The sequence below is a fragment of the Neopsephotus bourkii genome, unplaced genomic scaffold, assembly GCF_033783945.1.
Source record: "Neopsephotus bourkii isolate Nb327-2 ecotype Australia unplaced genomic scaffold, CSIRO-AGI_Nbou_v1 NB_739, whole genome shotgun sequence".
In the NCBI taxonomy this organism is placed as follows: domain Eukaryota; kingdom Metazoa; phylum Chordata; class Aves; order Psittaciformes; family Psittacidae; genus Neopsephotus; species Neopsephotus bourkii.
Genome location: NW_026901237.1, coordinates 322,887 through 339,761, shown reverse-complemented (window position 1 = coordinate 339,761; position 16,875 = coordinate 322,887). Strand labels below are relative to the sequence as shown.

The 16,875-nt window shown below is 38.9% G+C and overlaps 1 protein-coding gene across 1 annotated transcript in view; it reads right to left on the bottom strand.

Annotated features, from left to right (window-relative positions):
* The window catches only part of ZNHIT6 (zinc finger HIT-type containing 6), a 35,499-nt gene that overhangs the window by 7,493 nt on the left and 11,131 nt on the right, over window positions 1-16,875 (bottom strand). The window contains exons 6-8 of the mRNA XM_061354399.1: window positions 15,714-15,782; window positions 14,838-14,918; window positions 14,348-14,428 (exon numbers count right to left, since the gene is read on the bottom strand). Of these exons, the coding sequence (XP_061210383.1) occupies window positions 14,348-14,428; window positions 14,838-14,918; window positions 15,714-15,782 (231 nt within the window). The remainder of the gene's footprint in view (window positions 1-14,347; window positions 14,429-14,837; window positions 14,919-15,713; window positions 15,783-16,875) is intronic.

Below are 16,875 nucleotides of genomic sequence, written 5' to 3'. Positions count from 1 at the left end.
GCAGGAACCGACAACTGAGGCTGCGCTTCAGCTCTTCGTAACAGGATAGATTTGAAGACAAGTCTGGCTTTGAATGAACTGAGCACCCTGACAGAACCATTGCCATAACACCCCCTGTTCACATCTTTCTTTTAAACCTTCCCTAGTTTTCCTTTCTCCTACTGCCCAGTTCATACAAATTGTCTGCGCTATGCCTTCCCGATCCCTGTATTCTATGGGACTTCCCATTGCACTCTTCTCTTCCTTCTTTCCTCCCTGGTATTTACTTTCCACTATTTTCTCCCTCACTTCCATACGTTCTCTCAGCCTCCTTGTCCAACACCCACCATCTAATAATATGCTATTCTGATGATTTTCTTGCACCGAGCAAGACTTTATGTCCATGTCACGAAGCAAGAAATATGCCTGGCCTTCTTCTTAATAAGATGATTCCCTTTGTAAGGACCACAAAGAGACAATCTTAGCAGACAACAACTTTTGATTTTAGCTGGAATGTAACAAGGACAACTGCTTTTTAAAGGACAAGAATGAAATAAAATTTCCCGGCCAGCAGGCAGTTTAAAAGCTTACACCAATTCTGATGACTGAGAAAATGTAATAAGGTTCAGCAATCCCACATCAGTTCCCATATAAACTGCTACATTTACCCTACGAATGGCTTTGTTACCTTCCACAAAATGCTGAGATTCATGTGGCACTTCTGACAGCATCTCTGAGTTTCTGCACAGTCTGGTTTCACTATCTATAGTTACTCTACCACCTTCCAGGAATTCAACGATTCAGTCTCCTAATCTGTCCCCACAGGCAGGAATGCTGTATTAGGTCACTGCATCACAACTAGCTCCCCTCAAATGGAACCTGTGGCTATCATAACAGTGGCATAACTTGTCTCCACGTATTCAGACAGCAGGAAATTCCCTGCTGATCAGCTTTTCCTGAATGTCATCTACAGGAACTTTGATTTTAATAATAATAATAAAGAAAAATCTGTAATCTGGAATTAAAGATAAATTGTAACCATGTTATTTTAGTTTAGTCTTCTAGACCCTGAAAAGAGAACAAACAGTTTAACTGTCTAAATAATTTTAAATATTACTAAAATGCGTATTTGTATTATGACGTTCATAATTTTCCTGTGAGAGAGATCAACTAAAATCCTTGCACATATTTTAAACAAGGATGACTTTTCTTCCTAGAACTGAGTGGAAACATTGAGGTATTTACTTGGCATAATTCAGATACAATAAATCATGCTATCTATTTTGGGCCTAGTCCTCAAAATCCGTAATTAAACTTTTGCTAACTTATGAGAAGAACAAAAATCTTTTTCCTTCACCCCCAAGTAAAAGAGAGTAGCATTTCCTAGGTATCTGCATTTGCTTGGAAGAGAGTAAAAGACTTGATACAGCACATAAAGTCTCTCCCAAGCACTCATTCTGAAGTGCTGCAGCACAGCAAGATAATAGCTAACAGATGGACTTTCATTCCTAAGTGGTGAATAACCTCTTCGTGTGGTTATGATTTGGTGAACATGGAAGTAGTGAAATGCACTCTTGGATTAGGTATGAAAGAAAACTTATATGGCAGAAAGTAAACACAATGTATTGAAAAAAGGCACAATTCCTATGTTTAACTTTGTCTAACTAGAATTCTGACATTCTAAAAATCTGGAACACAGTCAGTTTTGTTAATCCACATGTGTGAAAAAGAATTAGAGAATTCCATGAGCAAACAAGCAGAGACCTTACAAACAAAATGACTTGCCTTAACACTTCCTTTGTAACTAATTCTCATCAATAGCTGAAACAATATGAAAGATTATCTGAATACTCTTAAGGAAGTGTGACAGGAACCAAGTTCAAGTTAATATTTTAATATGAAAAATAGTATACTGCAATACACACAAATATATCAAACCCTGCTATCTCCTCCTTCCACTCCTGGTCTATGGTTTTTGCCCTGGTCTAGGACCTCCATAATTTGCCTCAACAAATGTTCACTAGGGAAAAGAAACCTTCTTGTATCAACCTTTTGCCCTCCAAGTCCTGCTAGAGGGCTAAAACTAAAAAACTAAACAACTAAAAAAGCACAGGAAGAAATGTTGCCAACGCACCAGGAAAACTCAGGCATTACCACTATCTCCTAACTACACCTAAATTTACAGAACACATAAACCCAAGAAAATAATGAACCTGTTCCTTTACCTTGCCATATTTCAGCCACAGATCATCTGTAAACAAAGACCCTATTAAGACAAGCCATAACGATCCACAGTCTCTTTTATGAGCTGAAAAGAGGCCCTTCCACTAGGGAAATCTAAGAACTGCTGAAAACTAAAGTGTAAAATAGGACCTCCCCCTCCACCGTCTCCCCCCCCCCCCCCCAAAAAAAAACCCAATGCAACCAAACAACAAAACTCAAACCACTCTCTTCCTGTAAACATATTGCAGGAAGTTAAAACATCCTGGAAGGGAAAAAAAAAAGGCAATACCCAGGTGAAGACAGCAGGAACACCAACTGCCATCTAAGTTATTTGGCACAATAGCACATGTCCAGAAAGATTTAACAGTTTGTTCACTTTTACCCTAGAAAGTATACACAGCAGTTAATGGAAAGAAGTGATAAGCAAAATAAGACTACAAGTATGTCACTGTAGAAGTACACAGCTGTCCTTGTCTAAACCTCTAGAGAATGATACAATTGAACAAAAAGAAAAACACAGTAAAAGTTGTTTAATGACAATCATGGAAAAATCCATCAATTGATGACAAACCCCAGAAAGCAGATAAGGCATCTGCTGCAATAATTTAGTGGACTGAGCATTGACAGTGATGTGGTAAAAGGGTTAAGGATGTACAATAATGATCCTAAGATTAACTAAAGTACAAACCTTTCTGCCTCTTTTAGTCATGGGAGAAGGTACAACAAAAGAGAAGGAAAATGTGAAACTAGCAAATGGCAGTTTCTTGGATTTGGTAGAATTTGGTTCAAATACAGAAGTAAAATGATACTGAATTTCAAGAAAGCAAATACTTTCCCCATCTCATAAGACATAATGAAAAGAAGTAACACAATCCAACAGCAAGTAAAGATGCTGTAATTCAAGTGCATCATGGCAACAGTCCTTTACACATACAGGAATTTACTTTATCTGCAAAGCCAGACAGCTTTACAAACTTCTCAAAAGCTCAGGGTTTAGAAATCTTTACATGGTATAGAGCAGACATACCGAAAAAGGGTATACCACAATTGTGTAAAGCTACTGTATGACTGAGATAAAGAAATAAAACACCCTAATGAATAACCAGAAGGCCCAAAGGGAATATGAAATTTCACAAGGGAAAAATTATTAGAAGAGAGTGGGTTGATTACTACAGATAAAAGCCTGAAGTTTCAAAAGCTGAAAAGATATTAGTAGCATCCTTAGCAGAAGTGAAAGCCATGGGTGGCTCCCCCAAAATGCAGGGAAGTAAAAATATGTAACTTCTACCATTAATCAAATACTGGCATGATCATGGAGAAAAAACAAATATCCTAAGCCTACTTTAACTACAGTAGTCCATACACACCCTCATGAAACATTAGTGTAAGTATTTTTTGAGGTGGGGGGTGTACCAATGAATACCAAACGATTCAATGCAAAATTCTTAATACATTGAGTTTGGAAAACTAAGAGGTCAACTCTCATTTGACAACTTATGTTAATATGAGTAAGCAGTGCACTGATAAAACAAACAGAAATATTGAACTGATGAGAAAGCAGTCCTTGGAAATTGGCAATACTTCTGTTATTGCATTTGCGTTAATCTAACAAACCTCCACTTCATAAACAGGAAGAATGGATACTTCTCTAATTTTGGATCCCTAGATAGCAAATTCTAACTTCCAAATTTAGCTTACACGGAGATACCCTGAACACCTTCCACGCTGTGTACTAAATGGTGGAAAAATGTCTATACATTTATATTTATTTACGGGAATCACACTGCCATAAACCTTCCGTTAAGGGGTTACTAATGCTTCACAATGAAAAGGAAAAGCTACGAAATAAAGAAAACATATTATTTTTCTGGCAAACAAGCAGGAAGGTCAACTCCCTCCTTGGCGAGGTTGAAACCATCAGCCCTAACTCATTTCCGTCAAGGAAGAGAAAAAAGGAGAGGGATTCCCCTTTGGCAGCATCAGGAGGAAATAACAGCTTTTCTCATTCCCGACTGGAACATGAAAAGGTTCTCTACTCTGCCTTTATGAAAATGCTGATGGCTACACTGCCATGTTTCACAGCACTGCAGTTTTCAAGTTCAGCCTGTAACTTCAACTGCTCATGAAGACGTTTGTTATCTTTGCACCTAGAAGCCTCTTACTCCAGCCTCCCCATGCTTCCTCGTTTCCAGAATTGAGAAACTCTGCTTTTAAGTCAGCATTCCCTATGTTGTCTTCTTTCAAGAAACGAGCAGTAAATCCTCCTTTTCCTTCAGAAAAAAAATATTTTAACAGCAACCTACATGCAGCTGAATTAAACCCCTTGATATATCTCACAACATTTATGCTAGACCGGAATAGGACAAATGGTTTGAATGTTATTTCTGATCTACAGCACATTTTTACCAGCTCCTTCTTCTAGCCAAGGAGCAACAGATTATTCAAACAGGGGTTTTCCAGCTGCAATCTTTTCTTGGACTTCATGGCCCTTTCTCTTGCTTTCAAGTCTGCCCTATATGTGCATGCTACGCAGTATGCACATTTCAATGAAGGCATTTTCCATACTATGCATACATTATATAGTACATATATACCGGCTCACTAGCCTTCAGGCTACCATCCTAGGAGAAGGCCAACTCCAACTTCAAATCCGGGCAGATGGAGCTCATATAGCCCTGTAAGGCCATCCATCTATGAGAAGGCCACTCTAATCAAACCTACAACCTGAGGACTTTGCTGTCACCGTCCAAGCTCCCTAGGCCCTGGCAGATAAACCTCAGGTGTAAAGGGTGGAGCCAGTTCTGTGCACGCTGTGCCTCACCTAAAAAATCCACTGCGCAGGCCCGAAGGGTTTACCCACACTTGCAAAGCCCTGCAGCAACAGGTGAGGGATGAAACGGCAGGTGATAAGGTACACTGGAGGTGTAAAGTCAGACTGCTCAAGCTCCCGAGGTATAACTCTGCTCTCCATTGCTGGAAGAATTCTTGCAAGAATACTATTGAACAGATTAGTACCCGCTATCGCAGAAGAACTTCTACCTGAAAGTCAGTGTGGTTTCAGAGCTAATAAAAGTACCACAGACATGGTATTTGTTCTCAGACAACTGCAAGAAAAGTGTACAGAGCAGAATAAAGGGCTCTATGTAACTTTCGTTGACCTCACCAAAGCTTTTGACACTGTGATCAGAAAAGGTCTGTGGCTGGTCTTGGAACAATTAGATTGTCCCCCCAAGTTCCTCAAAATGACTATTCTGTTACATGAGGATCAGCAAGGCCAAGTCAGATACGGCAATGCACTCTCTGAGCCTTTCCCAATAACCAATGGTTTGAAACAAGGTTGCGTTCTCGCACCAACTTGATTCACAATCTTCTTCAGCATGATGCTCCAAAGGGCTATGGTAGACCTTGATGAACAAAATGGCATTTATATTCGATATCGTACTGAGAGTAGCCTATTCAATCTAAGGCGACTGAAGGCCCACACTAAGACCCTAAATCATCTTGTCTGTGAACTGCTTTTTGCTGATGATGCTGCCCTTGTTGCCCACACAGAAGCAGCTCTGCAGTATTTAACATCTTGCTTTGCGGAGGCAGCTGAGCTTTTTGGGCTGGAAGTCAGTTTGAAGAAGACAGTAGTTCTCTACCAACCTGCACCACAAGAAGACTACCATCATCCCCACATTACCATTGGTGTGTCAGAGCTTAAGTCAGTTCAGCAGTTCAGCTATCTAGGAAGCATTACTTCCTCGGATGCCATGATCGACAAAGAGATAGACAACAGAATAGCAAAGGCATATAGAGCCTTTGGAAAACTCCATAAAGGAGTCTCGTGCAATAAACACCTGAAGAAAAGTACAAAGCTCAGTGTCTATAGAGCCACTGTACTGTCTACTCTTTTATATGGGTCTGAATCATGGGTCATCTACCGCCATCACCTGCAACTCCCTGAACGCTTTCATCAGCACTGCCTCCGTACAATTCTAAACATCATTGGACTGACTATGTGTCAAATGTTACTGTCCTCGAACAGCAGGGGTCACCAGTATCAAGGCCATATTGATGAAATTGCAGCTGCACTGGGCAGGGCATGTCTCCAGGATGAAGGATCACTGTCTCCCTAAGATCGTGTTTTACGGTGAACTTGCCACCGGTAGCCGCAAGAGAAGTACCCCAAAGAAGAGATATAAGGACTACCTGAAACAATACCTTAGCCTTGGCCATATTGACTACCATCAGTGGTCCACCTTGGCCTCCAACTGGGAGACTTGGAGGCACACCATACATAATGCCGTTGACTCATTTGAGAACTCACACAGACTAGTCTCGAGGAGAAAAGACAAGGTAGAAAGAATTGTGCCCCGCCTATACCACCCAAGGAGACCTTTTGCTGTGTTTTTTTGCAGCCGGATTTGCCTATCTCACACTGGCCTTTTTAGTCATCAGTGCGCTTGTAGTAAGGGTGGGTAAAGCCCTTCCCAAATCTTCGTTTGCGAAGTCAAGCCAAGACAGGTAAGTTCCACTCTGTTCCATAGCAGAGATGGCAGCCTGGAACAAACTGCAAGATTTGGGCTTTAAACAACCTTTCCTAGGTGCACAGTTCCTCAGAGAGAGAAGAGAAAAATCTGCTTGTGCATGTACTGGGTGCGCTGCTTCCACATTTCAAGCCCAGTTATGATGCAGAAAAGAGGCTGCTGTTTACAGTTTTGTTTTCGAATTCGGGGTCTGCCTAACTGCCTTGCAAGCATGAAGGGTCTTCAGGTCCTCAAGTCTCTCTGTGGTGCTTACAGAACATCACTAGATAACTAGATTGACAAACCACTGGATGAAGTCAACACTAGCACTTCTACTACCATCTCATCCTCCACCTGTTTACTTAGTCACGTATTCCCTCTCTGTAAGTGGTCTGGATCTAGCTTGCTGTGATCTAACTTGCTGCAATACAGACAGCAGAACTTTGGAGCAGAGGCTATAGTTTCAAATAAATCTTTGTGCAATAGATGTCTCAGCAACTATCTAGCTGTGACACTCCAGAAACCCTAATGCAATACCATCAATTATAAAACAGTTCATCCAAAAGAATTCAGCATGGGTTACAAAACCCTGGATTGTTATTTTAAAAAACAGGCGCCTGCTGGTTCATAAAGGAATCCCTTTCAAGAAAAAAGAAATTAATGATTGCCCAAGCTAGTAACATGGGCAAATTCTGGGTTTGTTTCTGGAATCACCCCAAAAATCTTCTCAAAGGTCAAGTAATTGCAGTCAGATATCATTAACATTTGGCTATGGATGCTACAGATTCAGACCATACATGCTGCTTATACTTGGCAATGACTAGTTTTCTGCTTTCCATCTATATTGTGTAATACGGGATTTCAATGAAAAATGTAAGATAGGAAGGAAAAGTGACTCTTTTTTGCAGTAAAAGCTGTGTACCCTGGCATTTGATGTTCTGCATTATTTCTGTCAGCAGAGATACTGAAGTTCAGATAAAGGAGAAGCATGTGAAAAATGACACTGAAATGGCTGCATAACAGAACCAGAAAGCCTGAAATGACCACAAGAAAATGTAACACAGTACTCAGTAAAAAAAGCTGGAGTTTTAATAAAAAACCCTCAAAACAAAACCCAACACTCCAGGAAAAAATAGCAGCAAGTATTAATACACAGGAGCGCTGTGTTTAAGAAACAGACTACAGCCCGATTTCTATTTCCCCTTGAACAGTACAAAGTCACCAGAGCCTGACTACAGTTGTGCAGTGGAGAATGACTATTGTAAGCTAGCTCCCTGCTTTTGTAAAGCTGGCAGAGCTGCTTTTGTGCCAGCTGCTGCGAGCTAGAGAGGAGTAATGAATTCTACTGTCAATCTTCTGCTGGCATAGGTTAAAGGCAGCTTGGGGTCTTTTCCAACTCATGTCAAGGCCAGAAGTTCATCCAGGGATTTGTATCCTTAATTCCTGTCTCATGTGTACCACATACTACGCAAATGTGAAAAGAAACTGCTTCCTAACAAAGAGTAGAAAATGTTAAATAAACCACCCCACGCTTTTCAACATTTGTGGAAAATGCAGAGAAGGAAATAATGCTTGAAATGTGCCAATTCTAGCACATTTGTTTTCCTAGATGAAGTAGTACTTTTGAAATGAGGTTGTAATACAACGATAAAAAGAACTAGTCCATGTACCGCACTAATAGGAGTGACTTTTTAAAGCAACTGAGTTATGTATGAAAAGCAAAAAGAAAAGACTATAAGCTCTGTTGGTTTTACATGAAGTTATTCACAAATGATAATGCAGAAAGAAGTGCCCTAGGAAGACAGTATGAAAAATTAAGCAAAACATTATCGATATTTGAGGTTATCTTGCAGCATATTTAATTATAACAAGCTTTTTATAATCTTAAAATTCCTGATAAAACTGGTATCTAATGGATGTTTTTAGTGACAAGAAAATAAATAACCAACATGTACTACATTTAAAATGATCTGATTCCATTACATTTGTACTACTCTTTGCATTCCAGGCTGCTTTTCTAAAAGTCTGCTGGCATATTTGCACACACTAGAGCAAAAAACTTACTTCATCTTCCTGAATCTATTACTGTGAACTACTGCGACCTACAAATGTGATCTAACCCTTAGCTATTTAAAAACAATAGACTACAAAAGAAAATTCTCTTTGAGCACAGAACTCAGTCATCCAAGGGAAATAACTCATTTCTGCCAGCTGATCTTGAGACAGGGAAGTGCTCCAAAATTACTAACATCATCCAGCCTTCTGGGAAGCAATTGCACTGGATCAGTTAGTGCAAAATGAGTGTTCACCACCATAAAGCAATGGCATTTAGTAAAGAAGAACCTCTGGTACTATTTTAATGGATTTTCTTCCCTGTGGTCCACAAGAATTAAGTGGCAAACATGCCAGCATTCTCATGTGCACCAGCCAATGTCACCACAGAGTAAGAAGCCCCTTGATGTTGGAACTAGCACAGAAATGCTTTTGGTATTTTTTGCTTTCTGAGTTAGTGAAGCATGAGCCTTGCTGGTACTACTGATATAAAAACCAATGTTCCAGCTGATTCTATATGCATCCATTGATGGTGTGGCAGCTTTACAACAGCAAAGCTGCAGGATACAGTCTGGTATTGCTCTGAACTCCAGCTCCTTAAAGGATATGGTTCACTGAAAGCAGAGGGCTTTGCAAAACTTTTATAGCCAACCAGATCGTATTTTCCAAGCACCTCAATATTCTGTCAGCACCCAGTGAAATCTTCTAACCCACAAAGTATTCTACAACAGCTTATTCTGAAACAATGTTTGCATGCCATTCTGAATGTATTAACAGGAAAAAAAGAATACTACCATATAAGAGACCAAACATGGATGTTTAAGAAAGCATAATTTTTAAATTCCATTAAACTAAATATATATGATTAAAGATGGGCTACTATCTAAACTTGATTCATGCAAAATGTTAATCAACCCAGTACAAGATATTTGGTGTAGCTTAATCTCATTAAGATTTAATTAATTAATTGTCTCTTAGGTTAAAGTATCTACTGTAAACCAAGCCTGTTGCAGTTCTTTTTTTTCTAGAAATAGGATCATCTTATACGACAAGGATGAGTAAATAACCTTTTCATTAAGTTTCGGTAGTTATGACCAAAAAAAAAACCACAACCACCAACCCTCAAACCCTACTCTGACCTTTAACTTACTTATAACAAAGACCAAGGGTGTGTTTGATTTAGGAATGCTTTTTTTTTGGGGGGGTGGGGGTGGGGTGTGTTTTTTTTTGTTGTTTATTTATTTGGTTTTGTTACACAAAGCCTAATTAGGCAATTCTCAGGAAAATAACAAGGTGTATTTCCCAAACCAGACTGTATAATTTGGCAGTTACATCTTTTCTTTCCTTAGTGGAAAAAGCAATACTCTTAGCATATGAAGTCACTTTGAAGGCATTTCAAATACAGGACTGAAGATAGTCAGGACACTAATTTATCCTGAACAAAGAAAAGACTACTTTATAAAAGAATGCAGGCTGTAAAAATCATCCAAGAGGCAGCAGTTAAACCTTTCTTGGAATAGTTATAGTTGAGGAGAGAATGGACCCCAACCACCGACTCAGTATTGCATAACAGGTGACAGAAGCAAGCATACCAAACGGGAAACTATTATAACCCATTCAAACACAATTTTTTTTCAAACCAAGATTTTAAAGGAGGAAGACAGTTGTGTAACATTCATTTTTTCATACCGTCCTTCATAAGATTCCTTATAAAAAAATGCAATTAATGAGAAGACTGTCAAGTGGTGTAACAGTTGCAGTGCTATAAAGCATTATGTGATAGCTAGAGAGGAAAGGACACAGGGAAAGATTATACTTTAGGTTGTCCCAAGTAACTGTGGACTGCTACCAATTCATACTGGAGGCAATTCTTACAAGCCGGTTTTCGAGAAGGCAGAAGTAAGCTTATCATAAAATTCTCTAAGAACCATCACTGCTGATGATAAAAGGCACCTCACAAGAAGAAAGCAAGCACCCTGTAGTTTGGCATCTATCCATCATATCTGCACACCAGTGGATTTATCCAGTTGCTTGATGAAGCTCTGCAGAACTCCTGTGAGGAAGCAGAAATCTGTACTACATGGCTCATTTATATTTCTGGAGAAAGGAAAAAAGAAAACCCCCAAAATTTAAAGCATTCTGCAATGGACCTTTAAACTAAAGGGGCCATTTGCTGTGAAACCCAGAAAAAAAGCCAAAACTAAACCACAAACTCCTGTTTCATAAGCAACTGCAGGAAACACTAAAATCCTTCTGTAACGTACTTATCTTAAAACTAGAATACTAACATTTTATAACCTGGAATAATCCTGCTTAGATATTCTCTGAAGTACCATTGCACTTTCTCAATAACACATAACTGCAGCTATGAAAAATATTTTTTTCAAAAGGTTTTGCTAAGCCTAAAAACAACATCCAAGCCACCAATGTATATTTACAAGCTTCCTATTATCTACTGCTTGTGGAGAAGGAATTTTTCTGGTGGACACAAGAGAGGTTTCAGATAACATAACATTCATGTAGACTTGCATGTATTCGCAGAATGCACCAATCCTACTGCTCCAGTTTGCCCACAGAGTGATCGAAGAGGATTTTGCCATATAGGAACATGCAGCCTAAAATCATGAAGAGTGAGATAGCACAGGATGAGAAATTCCTCTGAGGTGACAGTGGCACTCAAGGCTACACAAACCAGCAGTTAACTGCTCTGTCTGTGCTCAGCTTTTGTCCCATGCTGAACACCACTACGCAGCAAGCTACTCCCATTTCAATCGCAAGTATTTCCACTGCAATTCCAGGTAAAGATTTATAGAATGAGAGCCATAAACTCAAATTAATTTAACTGGGGAGGGCGTGTGTATGTGTGTGTGTGCAAAAGGAAAAGAAATCAAAATAAATTCTCCCTTAAGTGCAATGCAGCTATGGTAAGAATCTGAATTCCCTCATAAAGCCTTTGTCACGACAACTACACTGGTACAACTGCACTGAGAGCGTCTGCTGGCAGAGACACGGATTGGACTAGATGATCTTTTGAGGTCCCTTCCAATCTCTAACATACTGTGATACTGTGATGTCGACAGAAGATGCTTTTCTGCTGACACAGCAGTCCCATAATTTCAAACAAACTTTGTTCTTTCAGAAGAAGAGTTTTCTTTCAGTATTCTGCTTCCTTGACCTGTCTGCACTGCCACAGCTGGGCCTGCTCCACCAACCTCTTATGAACAGACTCACAAAATGTCCGAAGTGAGGAACTGTGTTTCTCAAGTCAAAGCTTTCCTATTTTAACTTTCAACATTTCCTTTTAAACTAAACTTCACATTCACTAAGTGGGATAAATACCAACTACTGTGACTTTGATACCAACTAACACAGCTGATTCTGGGAATACTGATGAGGCTCAAACTTAAGGATTTAATTTAACCTCATGAAAAAGAATTCTCTCTCAACAAATCTGTGAACTAAGGAAACACACAGATTTCAGAAGAGGAAAATGTTAAGTAACAAAAGAAATTGATAAGCACAAGAGACAGTCCATTTTGATACTAAATTGGTTTCTTTCCCCAAGCCTTCTATGCAACTTACATACTCCAAAAGATTGAAAGGTACACTTTACCTTCTATTACAAAAGCATATTTTCCCTCAAAACAAGAAATGAGAAAAAACATTGAAATACCAGGGAAAAACTCACCTGTGTGTCACTTATTTTTAAAATACAAATAGCTGCTCAAGATCATTGCTTGAATGAACCTTTCATGTACTGCAAGTAGGTGCACAGCACTTACATACTGAATGCATTTTCAGGTTTTGCTGAATTTTGAGTTAATTACTTGAGCAGGGCACAGAGGCTGTTCATGATCTGGGAATCTATCTTAAATACCGCTAGTAAAAGATGAGCAGAACAGTCTGCTACAAATATTTAAAAAACGGGAAATTCTTTCTGATCTCATTTCCTGGAGCTGGCCTCTAAAAGGCTTCTTTACTTGGGTGCAATATACAACCTCTGTGGCTGAAGTGCCTCTGCTGAATAGACTTTACAGATCACTGGAGAACCAAGTAAAAAGACAAACAAGAAGCTGAGCAAACTTCATCTGCCGAGTTGCTACTGCAATGGACTTTCCAGTGTGGCTCACAATACCAGCATTTCTAAATTGTCACCCTAAACAGCCAGAATTCTGCCATTCTTAAACTAAATGGAAAACATCCAGACACTTGTCTTTCAGAAATCTGTGCAAAAGTCTGTTTAACACTCATAGCCCTCTGACTCAGAGGATGGGGCAGCCCAAGGTCTACCAATATTCTTAAAGACTGAGGTGAAGTTATCAGTCAAGTTTTTCTTTGGACCCCCTCTTGCAATATACATACTTTAAAAAGCCCTTCTTGTTATCTGAAACAACACTTTCCATTTTCAACTGTAATTAAGCTTTGGCCTTTTGTGTCTTCTCCCTCCATAAATGAGTCACGGCTCTGTAATCTTCAATTTCACTTAAACCCAACACGTTCCTCACTGACAAATCTGATGGCAAATGTTATAATCACATTTCAAATAATGATTGCAAAGAGGGGAAGAAAAAAACCCAAACAAACAGCCAAAACAATGAAGACTTTGGGCTTCAATTAGGTTATAAATTTTTGAATAGTACTGGGAAAAACACAGCACAAACAGGAAGCTCAGCTACAATTACCATTCTTACAATATACCTTTTTCCCCCCATAGACATAATACACCATGCTTTCTGGAAGCATGTTATTTACATTTCTTACATTTGAAGAAAAGAATGTGCTTTAAAGAACCCTAACTAGGAATCACTGGTCAACCACAATAAGCTATAACATTAAGCTGATACATAGCCTTTTCAGGAACGATGACAACAAGGGTGGAGTGGTCAAAATGGTATTTATACCAACAAAGTATTTCTCTAAAGTTTACTTTTGAAGTTCTAGAACATTGTCTGTTCTGGAAACAAAGAAAACAATTCTGCACAAGTCTGCATTCTGAAGCCCACACCCAGAAATATGGTAACAAGAAGAGTGATGAGCTAGTAACTTTGAGAAAAATGTGTTATTTCAAATGGAGTAGCTGGATGCTGATAAGAGCTATTTTTTGCTGCAGTGATTTATAAAAGTCCAGCTCTCTTCAACTATCACTTGAGTTCTCTTGAGGTGGTTAACACATGCACAGAGGAACTTGCACAAAGGAATGAATGTGAACATTGGACAAGACATTAATGTAGCATTTTAACACAAACCTATCTTCACTGAAGACACTGTTACATTTGCATGGACTGCTGCTGGAACAGCTCAGGTACAGGCACACTCACTACTCCACCAGTGTGGCTTTAAGTGCCCTAGCTTCGTGAATTTGTCCAAGTATGAGTGAGCTGAATTTACAACTCAGTAACTGCACAGAAATGTCACAAAAAAACAAATTAAAAAACGTGACATGAAATGGCTGGCAATTACACACTGAAGAGTAATCCATGAGATTATGTAATCTCCATTAATAATATAAAAGACTAAGAAACGCATGATTTCTTTCCCACTATTTTCAATTCTTAAACACACAAACTGAAGAACCACCTTACCTGACAGAGTTTTGTTTCCTGTTTTCTATTTTCATTAAAATTTGTACATCTGACCGAGAAGACACTGTATAGATTTTTAATCTGGAAAAAGAAAAATGAAATATGCAACAGAGATGAATAATGTACAATATGTATTTCTTATAAATAAGGGCTGTAATTGCTAGTATGTTTTTCTAATTCCTCTAAATAAAAGGTTCACTGTCATCCCCACTGAGTTAAATTGTGATTATTTTTTAGAATGACAGTTGCTTTATGCCACGAGTCAGTTTCTTAATCTCTTCCTGGTTTAAATTTGGTGGCTGTACTCCAGGGTTAGGTGGTTGACGAATGTTAGTATGGCTTTCATCACAGGAATTAAAGATGTACTTCTGACTGGGAACTCAGCTCTGTATGCTGAAAGTGCAGCTAGTTTAAACCATTCATTCAGAACTCTTCCCCTCTTTTAGTAGTGTGTTACATGAACTAGCCAGAAAAGTTATTCAATACACACCTTTGACAAATTACAGGATCTGACTCCACTGGATCGATGTACGGCTTAAGGATATCAGCAAGTGTTTTATCATCAGGCACCCTTTCACCAAAGATAAAAATCAAATACTTAAGGCATAGTTCATTATGTACACAAAAATCTGCTATCTGATTCCATTAGAAGAAGCTGTATATTTGCATGCTACAGTGGCACAACTGAGCAGCTTATGGAAGGATCACAAATATGTATCAATACAGCATAGATAATTGTCAGCTTTATCACAACTTGAACACTGGGACTTCACTGGCATATAGAAGGAGTAAACAGACGCGTATCTCTAGTTTGTAACCCTGCAGCAGAAACACGCTGCTCCTACAGCCACAGAAGTAGACAAGGGCATACTTCTCATCCCACTTCAGGCAAGGAAAATACAATTTGTCAACAAAAGCATATTTTTTGCCCTTTGCAAAACGTGCTTGTGGGCTTTCCTACAAAACAACCAATGCAGCCATTTCATCCTATATGAAGGTCAGTTCCAGTGTCCAGATGAGGAGAGATGGCAAATCTTGCTGAACGTCTGCTCCATGAGAAAAGAATGTGTTATGTGCATGGGATACTGCCATCACGAATATAGAAGCTTCTCTGTTTACACAGAAAAAAAGAACTAGCAATCAAACATTTAACCTGATTTGAAAACCCTGCTAGCTTTCAACCTGTCAATACACAACTTTAAGTATGTTTTAAATAATTGAAACACCCTTTTAATTAAGACTGAAATAATATTCAAGTTTACCTTGTATAGTAGAAGAAATAGATAAGAAATGATCAAAATATTTTACAGTTCAATTTCAGCAGACTAATTTAAACTTCATAAAAATCTGGTTTTCAAGCTTTTACCCTTTTAAAGTGTATTCAGCATGAGAGTGAGGAAATATGAGCTTCAAGTGCCAGTAGAACTTTTTCTCCCTGAAAAGAAAAAGAAATAACATTCTCAATGTTAGGTGGTAACTACTACCTGCTTTGTCTATGATGAAATTTGGTAGCCTACATCACGGGTGAAGAAGAAAATACTCAAAGTTTTGAATGGCATTTTCAAAGAGTAAAAAGGGCACACAGAGAAGCTGAGATGCAGTGCTCCCATCTTCTGCTGAATTTCAAGTCCTTATGGGATAACTTGTTCATTACAGATATCTCCAATTATCTGATCAACAGCATTTTGTATTTTAAGAGCAATTCTCTTCCAGCTGACTTTCTGTATGTATAAATGCCTTTTCATTTCAGAAAAGGAATCTGTTTTTCAGCATATCACCTGGTACTGTCTGCCAAACTCGTGCAACAGTAATAGCCAGAGGTGCCAGCTGAAGCCAGGTTCTACACAAAATAAGGGACTCTCCTGTTCACAGCAGTGATGGCCTCAACAGGAAATGTATAATGGGCAGGGAGCGAAGCTGCGTTTTGGCACGATAGGGATAATGGAAGCTAGAAAGAACATTTTACAGAAAGATCAGGAAGCTTTTTGTAGAGACCAAAATTGATGTCATGTTCCTCTCTCCAATTTGCTAGTTTTAAGACTCATCTTCACTTTTCCTGCTAGCATAACTAATTCCTGAATATAGAAGCAGAGGAATTGGAACAAAATGATCTTAAGGTCCTTTCCAACCTTAACCATACCATAATTCTATGATTTTATAATGCATGGTTCCAGTGCAGTATCATGTTAAGAAAGACAGTATTACTAAAATAATACTTTGCTGGATTAGGAAATCTCTTTTTGTCTTCCTACTTGTCTGCAGAAATGCTGCTGAAGTCAATACTGACTTAAAGCGTTTTTCCCCTCATTGGTCAAAATTCTCCCATTCAGTATGGTGAGTGTAACAACATTTTATAAAATGAATCTCCTAAGCAAAAGCACTAAAAGGTACGTGCATGGCCCTTTGCTCTGGTTCAGAACTTCAACACTCGTGATAAACAGCAAAGATCTGGAAGAGGAAGGAAAGTACTACTACCATCTAGAAATCAGAGGCCAGATATCTGTCTGAAGCATAAGACTGCCTAATGA